This window comes from Suillus discolor (assembly GCF_016758755.1).
Source record: "Suillus discolor strain FC423 chromosome Unknown F5147scaffold_92, whole genome shotgun sequence".
NCBI classification, from domain to species: domain Eukaryota; kingdom Fungi; phylum Basidiomycota; class Agaricomycetes; order Boletales; family Suillaceae; genus Suillus; species Suillus discolor.
The window spans coordinates 44,921-61,429 of NW_024541339.1; the positions used below are offsets into that span (position 1 = coordinate 44,921).

Here is a 16,509-nt window from a genome sequence, read left to right on the forward strand (position 1 = left end):
ACTCGCATCCACTTCTTTCGACCATACAGTCAAGATTTGGGAGCAAACTAGCTTTGCGTCAACAACTGATTCCCAAATGAATGGTGCTGGTACCGGGTCTCCTCAGGCTGCTTCATGTGGTTCTTCAAGATGGGTGGAAAGGGCTGTATTGGTTGATGCAAGAGGCACTGTCCGCGCAGTCGAATTTGCCCCCCATCATTTTGGGTTGAAGTTGGTACGTCAGGCGTTCGTCTCATTTAGAGATTTATGAGAGCTTCTGCAAGGCAACCGTCTCTTCCGATAATCATGTTCATATCTACGAGTGCTTGGAACAATCATCGCTGGCCACATGGCAGCTTTCGGAAGAAGTCGATGTCTCAACGCTCTCATCTGCATCACTGTCCTCATCGTACTCCGTGGCGTTTGGGACACCAACGCAGACAAGCGCAACTCTTGAGGGTGCTTCTGCAACCCTGGTGGCTCAAGCCCTGCAACAATCGCAAAACCCCGCCACTCAGGGACGACCCGGAATGGGGAATCGAGAAGCTGATGGAGGGTGGTGCATATCATGGTGTAAAGATAGATATTGGGGGGAGATCATCGCGGCTGGCTGTGGGGTATCTGGCGCTATCAAAGTATTGCCACGCTTCATTTTTGTGGCATTGCTCACTCTGAGTCACAGATTATACAATTATCTCCCTCTCGTCGACCTATCACTCTCCTTACTTTGGACCCATCTCCTTCGCCGGCGGGTTTGCCCACCGAGGCAGGAACCTCGCTTGCAAGTGACGGAGATACTCCAACACCATTTGCGATCACGTCGGTGGCATGGGCGCCTTCGTGTGGGCGATCATATCACCTTATAGCTACTGGAGGCTGCGATGGACATGTTAGGATATGGCGAGTTAAGCCTGCAGAGGAAGAACCTGAGGTCGAAGGAGAAGGAGGCGATCCTAAATGGTCTGCAAATGTAGTAGCAGATTTCGATCACCACAAGTACGTGCGATACGCACTCCCCTATGGCTTTGTTACTGATTGGATGCGTGCAGATCGGCGGTTGGCCGTGATGAGTGGAGCATCACTGGGTTTGTTTTTGTCTCCAGGTATCGTAAGCTGCATAGTTGACACCATTCTCTCAGGACCGTCCTGTCTTCTGCTGGGAATGATGGTCGTGTACAACTGTGGAAAGCGACTATTGGTGATGTTTGGAGGACTGCCGGGAGCATTGGGGTTGAGCAGTCGGAAAATACCCAAGATGCTGACGTCAATATGGGCCCAAATGCAATTGTTGCATCAAATCGGTATATAGTATTTTACCTGGACACAATTTCTGTAATAATGACTGGTTTGAGGAATGTCTGGAACATCATCCTGTTTACCATCCCCTAATGCCAGTGTGATTGATGAGTTATCAACAGCCGCTCTGCATGCTCATTGTTCAACGTTCAGCTACCAGTATTCTCTTAATTTACATCCTGCGTCTACGATAAGAATCATCAACCGAGTCGCATTCTCCATCCGATCAAGGTCGTATGTCGACTGTAGGCATGGAACACCCAAACGACTGGATGTTGGATACAAAGCGTTGAGGGCCAGATATAATACCCACCTCTCCCCATGACTGGGAGATCTCCAGAACCGTGTCTGACTTCCTTCCACCTGTTGCACTTTGTGTTGCACCTTTATCAAGTGACACGTCCAGTTACTATAAAATATTCAATATATCTGTATGTAGAAGCTTCACTATCCGCACTATTACATTAGATAACAAGCAGGGGTCGTAAAAGGTGAGCCACCGCTTCAACAAGAATGATTTCCCTCACAAAAAATATGACATCAGTCTAGATCTCTGAAGACTATGCATCTTGAGTATTCAGAAGGTATTCATACAAGTGAGCAAAGAAATATCATGGTACACAAACACAAACATAAAGGCCCATCTACTTGCAGCACAACTAAACTTTGGTCGCGGAGTCAGTGTCCTTGACCGCTGAACCCGTCTCTTTTCCTTCCGCTTATGACACGATTTCAGTTTTGGGAAGACCCATACGTGAGACGTCGAAACCGTGCTCCGCGAGGTATTGTCGGAACTATGTTGTGAGGTGTATAAACATCGTGAGTAATGGGAGGGACAATCTGAAAATTGCGCACCTTGGCATCTTCTTTCTTCATACCATCGTGGTCCAAAGGCGTCACAAGAAAGTATACAATGATTGCACTTAGGATGGCAAGACCGCTGGCAAACCAGAAGGGGCCAGTGTTCCCTTTAGCTGAACTTGAGCCACCAAAATCTTTGATCATCACAGGGAACACTGGACAGACAAACAAACTTAGTCCACCCGTCGTACAAGGACTGTATGACACGTACCCCAAGTTCCAATAAATGCGCCAATTTTTCCAGTGGCAGCTGCAACACCGTAATACTGGCCACGCACAGCAGTAGGCCCGGATTTTGCAGCTACTACACCAACGCAGTTTCCAGGACCTAGGCAAACAGAGTTCAAAAAAACAGTGAGTGATTGCACAACTCCACGCACCAAACTCGCCGAAGCTCAGGAAGATGCTGTACACCACCTAATGAACCATTCAGCATCAATGATATGTGTTACATAGATACCTACAGCAAAAGCGGCAACATGTTGTGACAGCTGGGTATAAAGACCACTCATGATAAATCCAATGACCGCTTGTGTGAGAAGGCCAGTGATCTAACATGGGATTTAGAAAAGGCACTCCACATCTGTTTATTACCACCCACCATGGTGGCCTTTGGACCCATGAGATCAACGAAGAAGGCACCTATAACGGTGCCTGCGGACAGAATGTGAGCCCTGAAAGTTCGTCGTTGTCTAATAGACTCACCTGGAATGTAGAACAGGCTGTGAAACCATGTAAATAAGAGCATGAACCACGAATGGGTGAAGCTTACTTGATCACAACAGACCAACCAAAGACAACGGTGAGGGATGAATTGCCGCCGGTAACCCTGCCAAGACGGTTAAGTTCTACTCAAGAAAACAAATGTAAATGCATACGTATCAATGATTGTGGATGAATACAGTATGAACTATAGAAAAGATCAGTGATAATGTATCCTGTAGGTGCCTGATAACATACTGGGTATCTGAAGGTATGTGAGTGACTAGTCAGAGTGCATGGAAGCGGTCGTTGGCATATGTGATGAAGTCATAGATGAACCATGCCAGTGAGATGCCAAGCAGGCCATGCCAGTATCTTTTAATGACTAGTCGGTATGGAATATGCACATGCTTCATTGAATCACACTTGTAGCGATTAGGTTCCTCCATGTGTAGCCGCCAAAAAAAGACACCAGTAGCAGGAACTACACCAAGCCCAAGCGAGAGGCACCAGATGGCTCGAAGGTGGTTGTCTCCGAATCTGAAAAGCAACTGTTATACATGGATTACAAGATGTGAAAGTGAATGGTGGCCAGACATCCAGTAAAGTACCAATGGTACAAATGCTCCAATAACAAAACCAAAATCAATCATGGTGTCTGGGCAGCGTGTTTTAGATTATTGGTCATAGAGACATTTCATCACATCGGCTCACTCGTGGCTAGCACAAGCCATTGGTGTTGCGAATTCTTAGCAATGCCCTCTTCCTCCGACTGTTCAGATGCGGACACGGAACCGCAAGGGTATTCAGCACCAATGCCAATCCCAAGAAGGAAGCTGTGTTAGAGCTGATGAGCGGCAGAGATGATCTCGGACCGGCGCGTGTACTTACCGACATGCAATAAGCATAGCAAGCATACCGTCAAGGCTATTGTTAGCACCAGACGAAGCAGATGAGAGACCAGAAAATACTGCAACGATCCCAGTTGCGGACATCTGTTTCAAAAGTATGACTTATGGGTTGATCGATTGGGATTGATATCTACTTACCATACCGAATTTGCGTCCAGCTTTGTCGGAGAGGTAGCCAAAGGTAAACATACCCACCACGGTGCCTGGGACGATTTAATTGCATATCAACGAAGGAGACTCAGGTATGCACCTGCGAAGGCGACACTAGAGAGTGTGGTGCTGTAGTTCGTAGTGATGCCGTCGGAACCAGTGCCGTATATGTGTTTTAGAACTATAATTCACATTGAACCTTGAGTAAATTTCATCGAAAAAATCGCTCACGAGTATTGACTGCAAGACAGTCGAATTTTAGGTGAAACAGGGCTTATCAGGTTGAATGCATCACCCACCAGAACCAATGACATTGTTGGCATAACCTGTGAACGATTATCAGATTCACGTTAAGAGTCAGATGTTGTACCTGCTTACCATCAGAAAACAGAGCTGTTCCACAGCTGTGATACAGGATTGCATTGTGATCAGTTTGAAGATGAAAAACAAACACAAGATAATGTACGCAAAGATGAGAGAAACACTACTCAGGGCGATCTTTCCAGTCATGGCATTGAGGGAGGCCGTGGTCACTATCAAGGACTCCTCAATTCACTGATGGTAGTGGTAGAGGACGTCGATGGTCACAGCCAAGACAAGTTTGTGCTTTGCCGCCTACTAAGGTGTCCATTATAGGCATTGAATTCAGTACATAATTACCGGTTAGAACGGGTTGCAGCGGCGTGTATCACTGACTCACGATCATAAACTTAAGTTCCTGCCTGCCCAGTGGGTGGCAAACTCCAATCAGCTTGCAGGCATGAGGGTAAGCAGAACTTCCTTTCATGTCTGATACTTAGCCACTGATCGAGATCCCACACATTGTCAGTATCGGAGTTGTGCTTTGAGAATCAAAATGTAATTGGAAGATTAGGGATTTTCACTTCGAATTTTACTATCACCTGATCCGCAATGCACGAGCCATGGCATTACTACTTATCAGTAATTACATAATATAATTAATTAGACATATTATGAGAAATTCAGCTAATTCAGATAATTCAGATAATTAGGACGGGAAGGTTTCCGATAAGCATCGACAATGTTGTCAGTCGTCATGTCCATCCGCTTCAGCATTGAAGCATTGGTATACTGAGCCAATTCTCGAATTCTCATAATTAAAAATCTCACCAACACAAGCCTAAGTCTCCCTAGCACAAAACAGAACATCGTCGATGTGATGAAATCCAAAAACGGGTGTCGAAACATGATACAGTCTACAGCACTCAGCAATTTAAATGTGCGTGCCAAGTATAGTACATAACATTAGAAAGAGCATCAGAAACAAGGAAACAGGCGTGCTTTATATTGTACACAACAAATGGCATGGGAAAGCTGTATCGAAAAACAGGAAACTTGGCTTAAGCATCATCTACTTTTTCTGTCGAATCCTTTGCTGCAGGCTGTCAGTAAGTTTCGATATCGAAATTCACAGCCAGGCGAGGGATGTACACAAGCGATTTTCAAGAATGAACTTGAGAATCTTCTTCCCCAGTTCCTCTCTATCGTAGCCTCCACGAGAAATCTCTTCCGCTCCTTTCTCCACTACGACAGCCATCGGAGATTTCAGGTAGTAGGCCACAGCAAACTCGATGGGCTTCAAGTCCTTCATGTTGTTTGGGAGAAAGGCGGAGTATTCGAGGACGATAATAGTAGCTGCTTACTGTCATTAAGACTACAACTAGTCATGGGGCGAGAAACTTACCAAGGCCAACCTGAATGTTTCTGCTCACAGAAGTAGTGGACAGTGATTGCTTCACAGCCTGTTGCACAATATTACAGTGCTGAGAATCAATGCGGGAGAAAAACAACCTACCAAAGGCCCAAGGACGCGGATGATGTCATCTCGCTCGATTTCGATCTAGCCACAGGTTGGAAATGTAGGTATCAGATTCAACTCCACAGAGGAAAGTACTTGCCTCCTGCGGGAAAGGAATGTCAGAGTCATGCAAATTCACATTCAATTAATAACAGAGACCCACATTCTATTTGATTGATATGACGATTGTGAGTAATTAACCAGTGCTCAGGTAACTTACAAACTGTCAGGGGTTGGAACCAGATGAGTGTCACTATGTATTGGTGAAGATATGCAATCCATAGACGTACGAGCTAAATAATATTGTTTGTTAGTGGAGTACTATCATATCAGACAGGATGTGATTAACATACATTCTGTGAACACGTGATGAATGCAAGGGATTATGTGGCTAAAATCCTTAGCGATTGCAACATACTCACATCCTATAAAACGAAATAACCAGTCAAAATGATTGTCACACTTAATGCTTCACATTATGAGGGTCGAATAACTCACATTCTGCACAAGACAGGAAAATATGCAAGATGAATGAACATATAAAATAAGTTATCGAGGGATGCTCAACGAACTATGCATTATATGAGTAATGGTGATTCGAGTCGTCTGATAAGAATGGAAGATGCTTACATCAGGCTACGAAAATGAGTGAACATCGTTATACTATTCAGTATCATTTCAATACCAGATACGATCAAGATACCCACCACCTGCCAAAAAACAGCAGCAAGATTAAGGACTGTTCGACATGAGTTGCAAACAGCACTTACCTCCTGTCAACAGGTGAGCAGCAACGATTGTCAGCATGGGTTGAGAATGAGAAACCATCAAAGGTACGCACTTGCTATTAACGGACGAGCAGCGGCAAAGCATCAGGATCGTAAGTATGAGTCAAGGATGAGAAAAAATAAAGGCACTTACATCCTGTCAACAGGCGAGCAGCAGCGAGACATGAGAATGATGAGCATGGGTCGAGGACTAGAAACCATCAAGGCACTTACATGCTGTGAGCGGGCGAGCAGCAGCAAGGCATGGGGATGATGAGCATGGGTCGAGAGAACTAGAAACTATCAAGGCACTTACCGACTGTCAAGAGACGAGTAGCAGCAAGGCATGGGAATGATGAGCATGGGTTCAGGACTAGAGACCATCAAGGCACCTACCTTCTATCGAGAGGTGAATAACAGCGATGCATGGGGATGATAAGCATGGGTTCAGGACTCATTAAGGCACTTACATACTGTCAACAGGAGAGAAACAGCGAGGCATGGGGGTCATAAGCATAGTCGAGGACTAGAAACTATCGAGGCACTTACACGCTATAAACAGACGAGTAGCAGTAAGGTATGGGGATGATGAACATGGGTCGAAGACTAGAAAACATCAAAGCACGTACGTCCTGTTAATGGGCGATCATCAGCATGAGTTGAGGACTAGAAAGTATTGAGGCACTTACATACTGTCAACAGGCGAGTAGCAGCGAGACATAGGGATAATGAACATGGGTCAAAGACTGGACAGCATCAAAGCACTTACCGACTGTCAACAGGCCAGGAGCAGCAAGGTATGAGGCTGATGAGCATGGGTGAAGTACTAGAAACCATCAAGGCACTTACGTGCTGTCAGCAGGCGAGCAACAGCGAAGGATGGGGATCGTGAGCATGGGTCGAGAACTAGAAACCATCAAGGCACTTACGCGCTGTGAGCGGGCGAGCAGCAGCGAGGCAAGGGGATGATGAGCATGGGTTGAGGACTAGAAGATATTGAGGCACTTACCCGCTGTCAACAGACGAGGCGCAGCGAGGCATGGGGATGATGAGCATGGGTCGAGGACTAGAAACCATCAAGGCACTTACCCACTGTCAAAAGGTGAACAGCAGCGAGGCATGGGGATGTGAGCATAAATAGAGGACCAGAGACCATCAAGGCACTTACCTCCTGTCAACAGGCCAGCAGCAGCGGGGGATGGGGATCATGAGCATGAGTCTAGGGGTAGAAACCATCAATGCACTTACCGTCTGTCAACAGGCGAGCAGCAGCGAGGTATTGGGATGATGAGCTTGAGTCAAGGATAAGAAACCATCAAGGCACTTACATACTGTCAATAGGCGGGAAACAGCGAGGCACGAGGATCATGAGCATGGATTGTGGACTAGGAACCATCAAGGCACTTACCCACTGTCAACAGGAGAGTAGCAACGAGGCATGAGGATGATGAGCATGGGCGGAGGACTAGAAACACCAAGGTACTTACCCGCTGTCAACGGGCGAGCAGCAGCGAGGCATAGGAATGATGAGTATGAGTCGAGGGCTAGAAACCACCAAGGCACTTACCCACTGTGAACAAGCGAGCAGCAACAGGGCATCAGTGTTGTCCGTGCTGTTTGAGCTTCGTAAACCGCAATCTTACCAGCTGTTATCAATGGACAACTACAATCAAGCAAAAATTTAGAATGTCTACAGTTTTAGCAATTCGATATTTACCATTGTGAGCACCATTACCAGGGTTTTGTCAGATTGAATCAATCTTCAACTTACTTTGATATGTGCAAACCACTTAGCAATGTCATACTGATAGTCGTCGTAATTGCTTCGAAGTAGTCCGAATAGCTGACTGTGTGTACGATCGATCAGTGTTCTAGATGATGTTAGAATGAAAATGTGTGACCTGCAAATCCGCGACTCACACGACGGCACACTTGATGCACAGCTCCAGGTTCGATTGTTGTGTCAACAGCAGGCACAACCGCAATTCTTCGTTGTCCAGTGTGAGAGTAGTGCATTCCAGTAGAGTGCTGCAGTCTGTATGAGGTTTGTTCATATCTAGGATAGTTTCTAATATATCAACACATAGAAGAAGTCAATCTGAACCACTTACTCTCCAAGCGTACATAAGACTTATAACGGGCACGGTTTTCAGGTTTGCGCAACTTATTCAAGACACCTGTGTTCGTGAACAGCTCTTCGATGCGTTGGGTAATCCTTTTTGAGCATTCTTCTGTTGATACCCCTTGTAGTTGCTTCTTGATTTGACCATACGTGACTGAACTCAGAGTTTCGAACTTTGTGAACACCACAACTACGGGCACTGAAGATCAATCATTTAGTCCGAGCACGGCAAATGAATGGCAATGAAGTTGCAGGCTCACTGCACCCAGTGTCGCACTGTAAGAAGAACTTCTCCTCTGATTGCTGGAATAGTCGACTTCCGTCACCTCTTGGAATACAATACCTGATGGCAATCAACAAGCGCGAAATGTCAAAAGGGAGCTACTTACCAGATAGCATGTATTCGCTCCTCTAATTTATTCGCATGTGTGCGTTCTGAGACAAATTTCTTCATCTTCTCGAATTGTTCTTCACCACCCGCTTCGAAACCGCATGAGTCGTGAAAGACGAAACATGGAGTACTTTTGAACACTATCTCGTTCTGATGTCGTGATTTCCACGCTGAAAATATTCATCAGCGTATGTATGCCCACAGGGCAAATGATGCACATACCTTGAGTGAGGCTTTCACGATAGCAGCATCGATCTACCCACAGTTTATCAGCGATAAATGTGTGCATAGCATAGATCATCATCCGCACCTTGTTTCCTTTGGCATTGTAAATTTCTGGTTGATTGGTGGTGTTGCAGACCTTCTGAAGGATGGTCATTTTGCCTGCGTTTCTTCTCCCTATAATCAGAACTCGAAAGCGCCCGATTCTTTCTCCAAGGTCCTGGGCATCAATGGTTGCCATTGGGAGATCTTAATGTGCGTCTGGAAGTAGGATCGGGAAAGCTGTACCGTGTACAGAATGAGGTGAGATATGCCAGCGAGCGAACATGAAGCAAGGGCTGCGGCTTATGATATATATGACACAACAGCTACATCAGTAAAACCTCGGGTCTATTTTCGCTAAAGATTTTGAATTTATTTGATTTTTCCGAGTTTTACATCAGAAATCCAATGGTGAAATTGTATTGATATATAAACAATTACAGCCTGTAAAATTGCTACAATAAGTGAAATAATGATAGGTCACTTTGTCAAGACTTATATGGTAGGATAGTAGACATGGCAGGACGTGCCAACATCAGGAAATGTGCACATTACTTAATCGCACTTGAAATTTTGAAATTTTGCACAAAGTCGAGTAAGCTGGCTCAGCTGAGCTCAAGACTGGACATTTTTGCTTGACGCGGACTTCATGTCTTTGAGGAGATACATGGCTAGGTTGCTATTAAGAGAACTAAGATGCGAAGTGATCAAGTCAAGTAGTAAGGCAGGCAAGTTGAAACTCAAGATGCTATTTTGAACGAGTTATGATCTACAAATTTGTTTACATAGAAACCTTTAAACAAATCCAGGGAGTTGTGAAATTTAATGTCATCTTCAATAAAATCATTGCCGAAAATCGGTAGCAAGTGTGATGCGCGAATGATTGTGTCGAGATGTATAATGAAGAGCTCTTGTGAGCCATCCTCATGAAAGGATGGCTGTACCATCCACATGCCAATGTCTGGATCTGGTTTGTTCCCGATAAGCTTGAACCAATGTATCAGCGCACAGGGAAAGATCTCCTTGCTGTGACAGAATGAGAAAAAACATAGGACACGTCCAACCTCCATTCCATTGATCGAGTCTTCACTGGCAGTGTTGATGAAAACGGTGTCGCAGCGAGGAGGACCTCTCCGCCATGATGGTGCAGCCCGAATGTGCTCATGGCGCATCCCACCAATGCCGCTTGGGTCACTTGGAGCAAAAAATGTGGCGACTGCTGAGTTGAAGACTTTGATAGGGCCTTTGAATCATGGACAAGCACTGAGGGGAACGTCATCCGAGGTGTGAGAGTCGTCAGCAAGAAGCTGATCGTAAAGGAAGAGTCGGACGAGTCGAGGAAGATCAGGAATGTCCATCTCGACTGCCAGAGCACGTATATTGCGAGCACGAGAGCGTTCTCCAATATTGGATTTGATGAGTGGATTAACTTGAATGTGAGAACATGAAGGAAAACTTACGAGGAGTACGTGCCAATTTGACGTTGCTCTGTGCTTTTGGCCCCTCCAACACACCATCTCCAATTTCGTCGTGCTTCACCATACGGTTTCTCTCCATGCCATCGGTGTTGTTTAAAGCAGCGTCATCGTCGTTTTGAGCAGTGTTGTTGTCGTTTGGAGCAGTGTTGTTGTCGTTTGGAGCAGTGTCATCGCCATTTTGAGCAACACTGTTGTCATTCTGTGCATTCAAGCTAGCACTAAGTATATTCTCTGCAACAAATTGTTAATATATATTGCGCACAAGTATTAAATTGAAATGACACACCAATGGCAGAGGAATTAAGCATTTTACGTGCGGTGAAGTCCACTCATGATGCAGCAATTTTGTCGAGGCATTGGTTGGTGAGTAGCATTTGCCCAAGCGCATTGAACTTGCTTGACCGTCGCCAAGGTTCCTTGACGGCCTTAATATGTTTTGATTCCGTTATCGATGAGCACAGCCCGTTTGGCGCTCCAAACATGTGAATGAGTAAAACATAGTGAGAGAGTGAATGTTGGCGTGGTAGCAAAAACCCATTCAATCGAACTCCTGTGTCTTGAAAGATTTTCCGGTACTGGTGAAAGTGCTGGAGTGCATCTGCAAGCTTCTCAAGAGTGTCTTCAGTGATGATGTCTTGCCGCACGATGTAGCAAAACTCGAGAAATGTGCGAAAACATCGAACAATGTCTTGAGGGACATGTCCCTCAATTGCTGGAAGGTAAACTTTCATGAGAGTTTTCGAATCGTCGCCCGTCCATTGTGAAAACCCTCGCCCTTCAGGAAATCGGCGAAGTCCAGCAAAAGAGGGTGCTGCAGCTATCCTTAGCGAGTGACAAGACATTAGTACTAGTCAAATTAAAGTCATAGGTGTTAAAAGTACTTACCGACGATCAATGTCATCAAGGATCCCTTTTGCACGTGTCTTCCTGTGTTCCTTCAGTAGATACTGCTCAACCCATGTGACCAGATGGTCTTTGAAGGCGCCTTTAATGATCTGATGCAAAATGTCCGGCGACAGGAGTTCATGAATATCAGCACGAGGAAAATCATTTGTGAAAAGGTGAAAAGCATCAACAAGGAGAGAAAAATGAATGCTGAAGATACTTACCACTAAGTCACCTATAATCCCCCATTCCTCCCAAAGCATTCCATAGTCGAACTCTTCGCAAAGAGCATCAGTAGTCTCTCATCCGCACAGCCCGCCCTCAAGTCCGTCCAAGTTGTCAGAGAATGCGAAGCACCTGAGGCATTATTGTAAGCCCATCCCTGAGCCAAAAACGGTCAAAAGACACTTACTTTGCACACCAATTATAAACAACACAAGCGAGGGCAGATTGTTCAGGGTAATCAGCAATATACGGTCCTAGGCCATATATCACGCATCTAAAGTGCCCATCTCCGAAGCGCGCGACCTCAGGAATGGACATTGAAGGCTTGAGGGACAACAATATCTTTGACAGCGAACTATGTAAAAGTTGCTTCTTGAATTTGCGGAAGTGCGGATCCTCAGCATATTTTTTTGCAGCTATAAGTTCTATATAATGAGTGTCAAACAGTACATTGTAGAGAAAATACGCACTCTTTGGGATAGCCAAGAAACTGACAATGGCAACAGCGTTTCGGTGGGCACGACACACATTATTATGAACATTGCCGATTGAAGTATACAGTGGGTAGTAGTCGTTTTGTCCAGTTGCTACTGACATGGTCGTTTTGTTGCTTCCAAGGATCACAGGGACGAAGGTTGCACCATGAGTGAGGGGGTCTTTTGCAATCTCATCCTAAACAATAACACATGAGCTGAATAGAAGCATTCATAGTAGCAAACTTACCGCTTGGTCCCATGCCCAATTACCTGACATCATGTTGCGCCATTGGCGCTTTGCATTGTCACCCTCTCCATTAAATTCCCGGTACAGTACATAGTCCATCTCATCTTTGAAATCCGGGTTGGCGAGCATGTTCCGGATGATGGTGTGTGGGTTGTGGAACCATGTAGTATACGTTTTCTCCATCCATGGTGCACTCTCCACGTTTCTTGTATCATGGTTGTTAGCATTGTATTTCATCGAGAAACTTTTCCATGGGACATCTCCAACTGGTGTGTTGTCGATAGTCGAATACAAATCACGGCGATCTGCAAATGGAGGGGCGTCATTGTGTTTGGCAAGTGTGCCACCCCACAAGTGCATGAGCTTGTCAATATCGCCTCCGGACATTTGGACCTTCATATATAGAAACTCAGCCATTTCGAACTCGAGTTGATTATGATAAGGCGTCCAGTCATCCGGGGCTCGAGAGGTATAAGGAGGTGGAGGTGAATCTGGGTGAATGAAATCACCTGCTTCGTCACATATATGACCTGTGGAAAAATTAGTGTCAATGCTACATGTCCTGAGTCAGGAACAGACCGTCTAGTTGAGGATGATAGTCACGGTGGGTGCCTCCAGATGTAGGCTGATAGTCCATCTCAACATCACCATCATATGGGGGAGCCTCCTCTTGCATTTCATTTGGGGGAGCTTCGTCTTGCATTTCATTTGGGGGAGCTTCCCTTTGTATCTCAAATGAGAAGTCATGGATTGCGTGCCTGTGCTGCATGAGCCCAGATCTATTCTTGAAAGTGCGGGAGCAACCAGGATGTGGACACAGAATAAGGTTAACGTTAAATGTTTTGCGCTTGGAACAGCGGAAGGTCTGAGCATTCATAGAGCGCATGGCTGGCACATCCGGGGCTTGAGACATTGTGTGGGCTAGTAGTGATGTTGAGCTGGAAGGCCTTGAAACAAATTTTTCCTGAGTGGATGAAGTTGACGGCAAAGTACATAATAGCTCACGAGTCACCACCCACAAAGTATTAAACACTCTACAACAAATTTCATTTGTCTCGTCTCGTCTCGTCTTCGAAACTTGCTCTACAGTGTTTGCTGCTTGTCTTGTGCTCTTCTTTGCTAATATGGTTTCGACATGTCCATCAAACACTGCAAAAAGACCTGCACAGATAGTCTTAGACACCAAGCAAAAACGACGCACTCCAGCTCAGGTCAAAGCAGACAACGCCCGCATCCAGCAAGAGAACCAAGAGAAGGAAGAGAAGACCCAGAAGGGCATCGAACGAGTTGCCGCTGCACAGGAAAAGCTTGCTCTTCAGCAGAACAACACCTTGGCTCTGAAGAAACCATGTGCTCGTCCCATTCCACGCGGCAGAAAGGCAACTCCGGCAAGTGCCCCGTCTGAAGCTGGGCCTGCACCTACCGATCAATCAAGTCAAGCACCAGCTGGCGGGGATGGTGGCACCACTTTGCAGGGTCAGGGAGATGCGGCGGAAAAGCTTCAAGTTGATGAAGATGACGAAGATCTTGAGGCCATGCAAGGAAAGAGAAAACACGTCCAGAAAACAGTCCATCGTGATGCTGTCAATGCAGCACGTGCTATCCTTGCTTCCAAGCCATCATCAGATGCTGATGGCAACTTTGATGCGAAGTCAAGTCCGCATTCATCACATGACATAATCGGCAAAGGAAGAACTCCGGCGTAAGTACTTTGATCATCAACCACCATGTTGTTACTGACCGAACCCACACTCTTCTATTGGAACCTACTCAACGATTTTACCAGTGATTTGAAACAAGCATACAAAGGTGGCATCAAAACATGGGCTCAGAAGGTTCACACAGTAAATGTCAAGAAAAATGCCCACTCAGCGAAGGCACCACAAAGCCTGGCGGCGTCATCTCTCAATCAGTCTACTAATACAGCACTCTCGCAACTCACTAGGGGAACAACAGCTGCAAGCACTGCCACTCCTCCACCAGGAACTCCAAGCAACTCAGTCTTTGGTGATGATCCAGATAGTGCAGAATGCTTTCTGGATGAGGACGATCATCCCGAGCGGATGGCAGCATATGCACTTGTAGGAATGAGAAAGCCTAGCGGTTTGCGCAATGCTGTAGTGCCAGTTGATTATCTTATTTTTAGCCTCTAATTAAATATCTAAGAACTTTGTAGGACATCATTGAGGTTAGGAGCAGTTCGTTCACACCACCTCCACCTCCGCCTTCACAATATAATCGTGAGGCTGTTCTCAAAATGGAGCCCGTTGACATCTCCTTGGACCTTAGCAACAGTTCCAATCAAGACCTTATGTTCTTGGAGGATGTAGAGGATGCGGAGGACGAAGGTGAAGGTGATGATGGTGATGAGAATCCAGCCATCAAAGAACGCTCCAATCCTGCTCAAGCAACCAAGCGGACAACAGTAATGGTATGTAAATACAACGATGCATTATGTAGTACTCAATGACTCTTTAGACGAACGTGGAAGTCATCGATAACAATTCTGATGAGGCTCCACCCACCAAGCGCATCAAAACAGAAACTGGATCGAAGCCTGGAAAGGGCACTGGCGAAGTCACAAGGGCCAAATACAAGAATGGCGACCTCCCAGCTGGCTGCCTCGACAACAACACATGGCGCGGTGTCTTCATTCCCACTGTTGCTCATGCTACTGGCAGAGACAACATTGATCCATGGCTCATTGAAGACGATGTCCTCATTCCAATCCTGAAGGAAGCTTGGACAGTCATTTATAACGGAAAGCCATCATTGATGAGCCACACCATTGTCCCAGGAAGCGCAGTCTATCAAGTTGTAGGTCTCACAAACTATCTTCCTGATTACTAGTAATTGATATTCATTCATGCAGACAAAACAGCGCTTAAGTGAATGGCGCGGTGGATTTGCCTCCGCAGCTGTCATGATGTTCACAACATTCGTGGCAGCTGACCCACTGTACGACAATGAGGACAGCCGTGCTGATTTTGCTGATTTTTGGCTTGAGGACAACAGGTGGCTTTTTGCAAACATTGAATCAGATGACAAAAAGGTTTGTCGCATCTAATCATGTTTGTTTCTGTCGTATTCTGACCAATTTTTCATCCTGGAGCTGTGGACAGGAATGTGGCAGTCCATGTTCGTCCTGCAAACATTTGCAGCACACCTCAACTACACACAAGGCCATGTCTCCATCCCGTCACTTATGAGCGAGGAACAATCTTGTCGAACAGCCCTTGCGCTCTCCGGAGCAGCGGTGATTATCTTTACAACTAATTTTAATCATCATGCTTATTTTTACCTAGGTCAAGCATGCTCTTCATCTTCTGTCAACCAAACAGATGAGCTTTGAAGTCAAGTCCACTGTCACCAAGGGCAAGAAGAAGGCCACACGGAAGGGCAAGGCTCCAGCTGACAACGCCGAGCAGTGGACCGCTGTGATCAGCGAAAACGAGACTTTTTTGGAGCCACTGTGGGGATACGACAGCTCAATGTTTTTGCAGGCAATCAATCGCATTCCCGCCAGCAATATGAAAAATATCATTGAACAGGCGCAGCAGTACGTGAAAGCCACCACCACCCGCAGTGGACGGTCAAAGATGGATGCTGAGGAAGCCCAAGATGGGGGCATTGATGAAGAGTATGCTGACATATTTGCCTTTCATTGAAGGTGATTTTTTTCTACTTGTTTTATGTGCGCCGGCGCTGACTCGGACAACTCTCTATACAAAGATAACACGGTCTTCAATGTTTCTCTCTTGGCGCTTCATCTCAGGTGCTTTCTTATAATCCTTCAGAAGCACCACCATTCAGCTCATTTTTCCAGTCCCTCAGAATCACCACCGCTCAGCTCATTTTTTGTGTATAGCCTTTGTCCTCCTCCCTTCAAACGGGTCCAACCAGTGCCAGCAGCCTTTCACTCGTGCTCCATCAATG

General features: G+C 45.9%; 4 protein-coding genes across 4 annotated transcripts; 1 reads left to right on the forward strand and 3 right to left on the reverse strand.

The window, feature by feature from the left end:
• Nucleotides 1-1,817: 1,817 nt before the first annotated feature.
• Nucleotides 1,818-4,518, reverse strand: F5147DRAFT_722579 (major facilitator superfamily domain-containing protein). The gene is made up of 18 exons (XM_041438920.1): nucleotides 4,463-4,518; nucleotides 4,366-4,430; nucleotides 4,278-4,303; nucleotides 4,199-4,225; nucleotides 4,000-4,080; nucleotides 3,888-3,952; nucleotides 3,730-3,833; nucleotides 3,553-3,674; nucleotides 3,436-3,496; nucleotides 3,178-3,378; nucleotides 2,909-2,965; nucleotides 2,842-2,858; nucleotides 2,738-2,790; nucleotides 2,597-2,687; nucleotides 2,348-2,464; nucleotides 2,131-2,291; nucleotides 2,004-2,069; nucleotides 1,818-1,979 (listed from the first exon to the last, which is right to left on the reverse strand). Exons 2-18 carry the CDS (start codon nucleotides 4,407-4,409, stop codon nucleotides 1,935-1,937), a joined length of 1,338 nt encoding a protein of 445 aa, XP_041286757.1. The 5' UTR covers nucleotides 4,410-4,430; nucleotides 4,463-4,518; the 3' UTR covers nucleotides 1,818-1,934.
• A 3,889-nt stretch (nucleotides 4,519-8,407) lies between these two features.
• Nucleotides 8,408-9,142, reverse strand: F5147DRAFT_559200 (uncharacterized protein; the record flags this gene model as incomplete). The annotated part of the gene is made up of 4 exons (XM_041430558.1): nucleotides 8,408-8,541; nucleotides 8,597-8,806; nucleotides 8,868-8,950; nucleotides 8,997-9,142. Coding segments are annotated over 4 exons (573 nt in total), but the record flags the coding sequence as incomplete, so codon positions are not given.
• An 860-nt stretch (nucleotides 9,143-10,002) lies between these two features.
• F5147DRAFT_748040 (uncharacterized protein) lies at nucleotides 10,003-13,486 on the reverse strand (the record flags this gene model as incomplete). The annotated part of the gene is made up of 9 exons (XM_041440015.1): nucleotides 10,003-10,505; nucleotides 10,527-10,691; nucleotides 10,745-10,779; nucleotides 11,134-11,562; nucleotides 11,626-11,835; nucleotides 12,038-12,266; nucleotides 12,321-12,522; nucleotides 12,574-13,103; nucleotides 13,153-13,486. The coding sequence occupies 9 exons, from the start codon at nucleotides 13,484-13,486 to the stop codon at nucleotides 10,003-10,005; spliced, it is 2,637 nt and encodes an 878-aa protein (XP_041286759.1).
• Nucleotides 13,487-13,697: 211 nt separating this feature from the next.
• On the forward strand, nucleotides 13,698-16,241 carry F5147DRAFT_657749 (uncharacterized protein; the record flags this gene model as incomplete). Its single annotated transcript, XM_041434316.1, has 7 exons — nucleotides 13,698-14,275; nucleotides 14,360-14,690; nucleotides 14,750-15,004; nucleotides 15,052-15,390; nucleotides 15,446-15,625; nucleotides 15,686-15,829; nucleotides 15,879-16,241. The coding sequence occupies 7 exons, from the start codon at nucleotides 13,698-13,700 to the stop codon at nucleotides 16,239-16,241; spliced, it is 2,190 nt and encodes a 729-aa protein (XP_041286760.1).
• Between the last annotated feature and the right edge of the window lie 268 nt (nucleotides 16,242-16,509).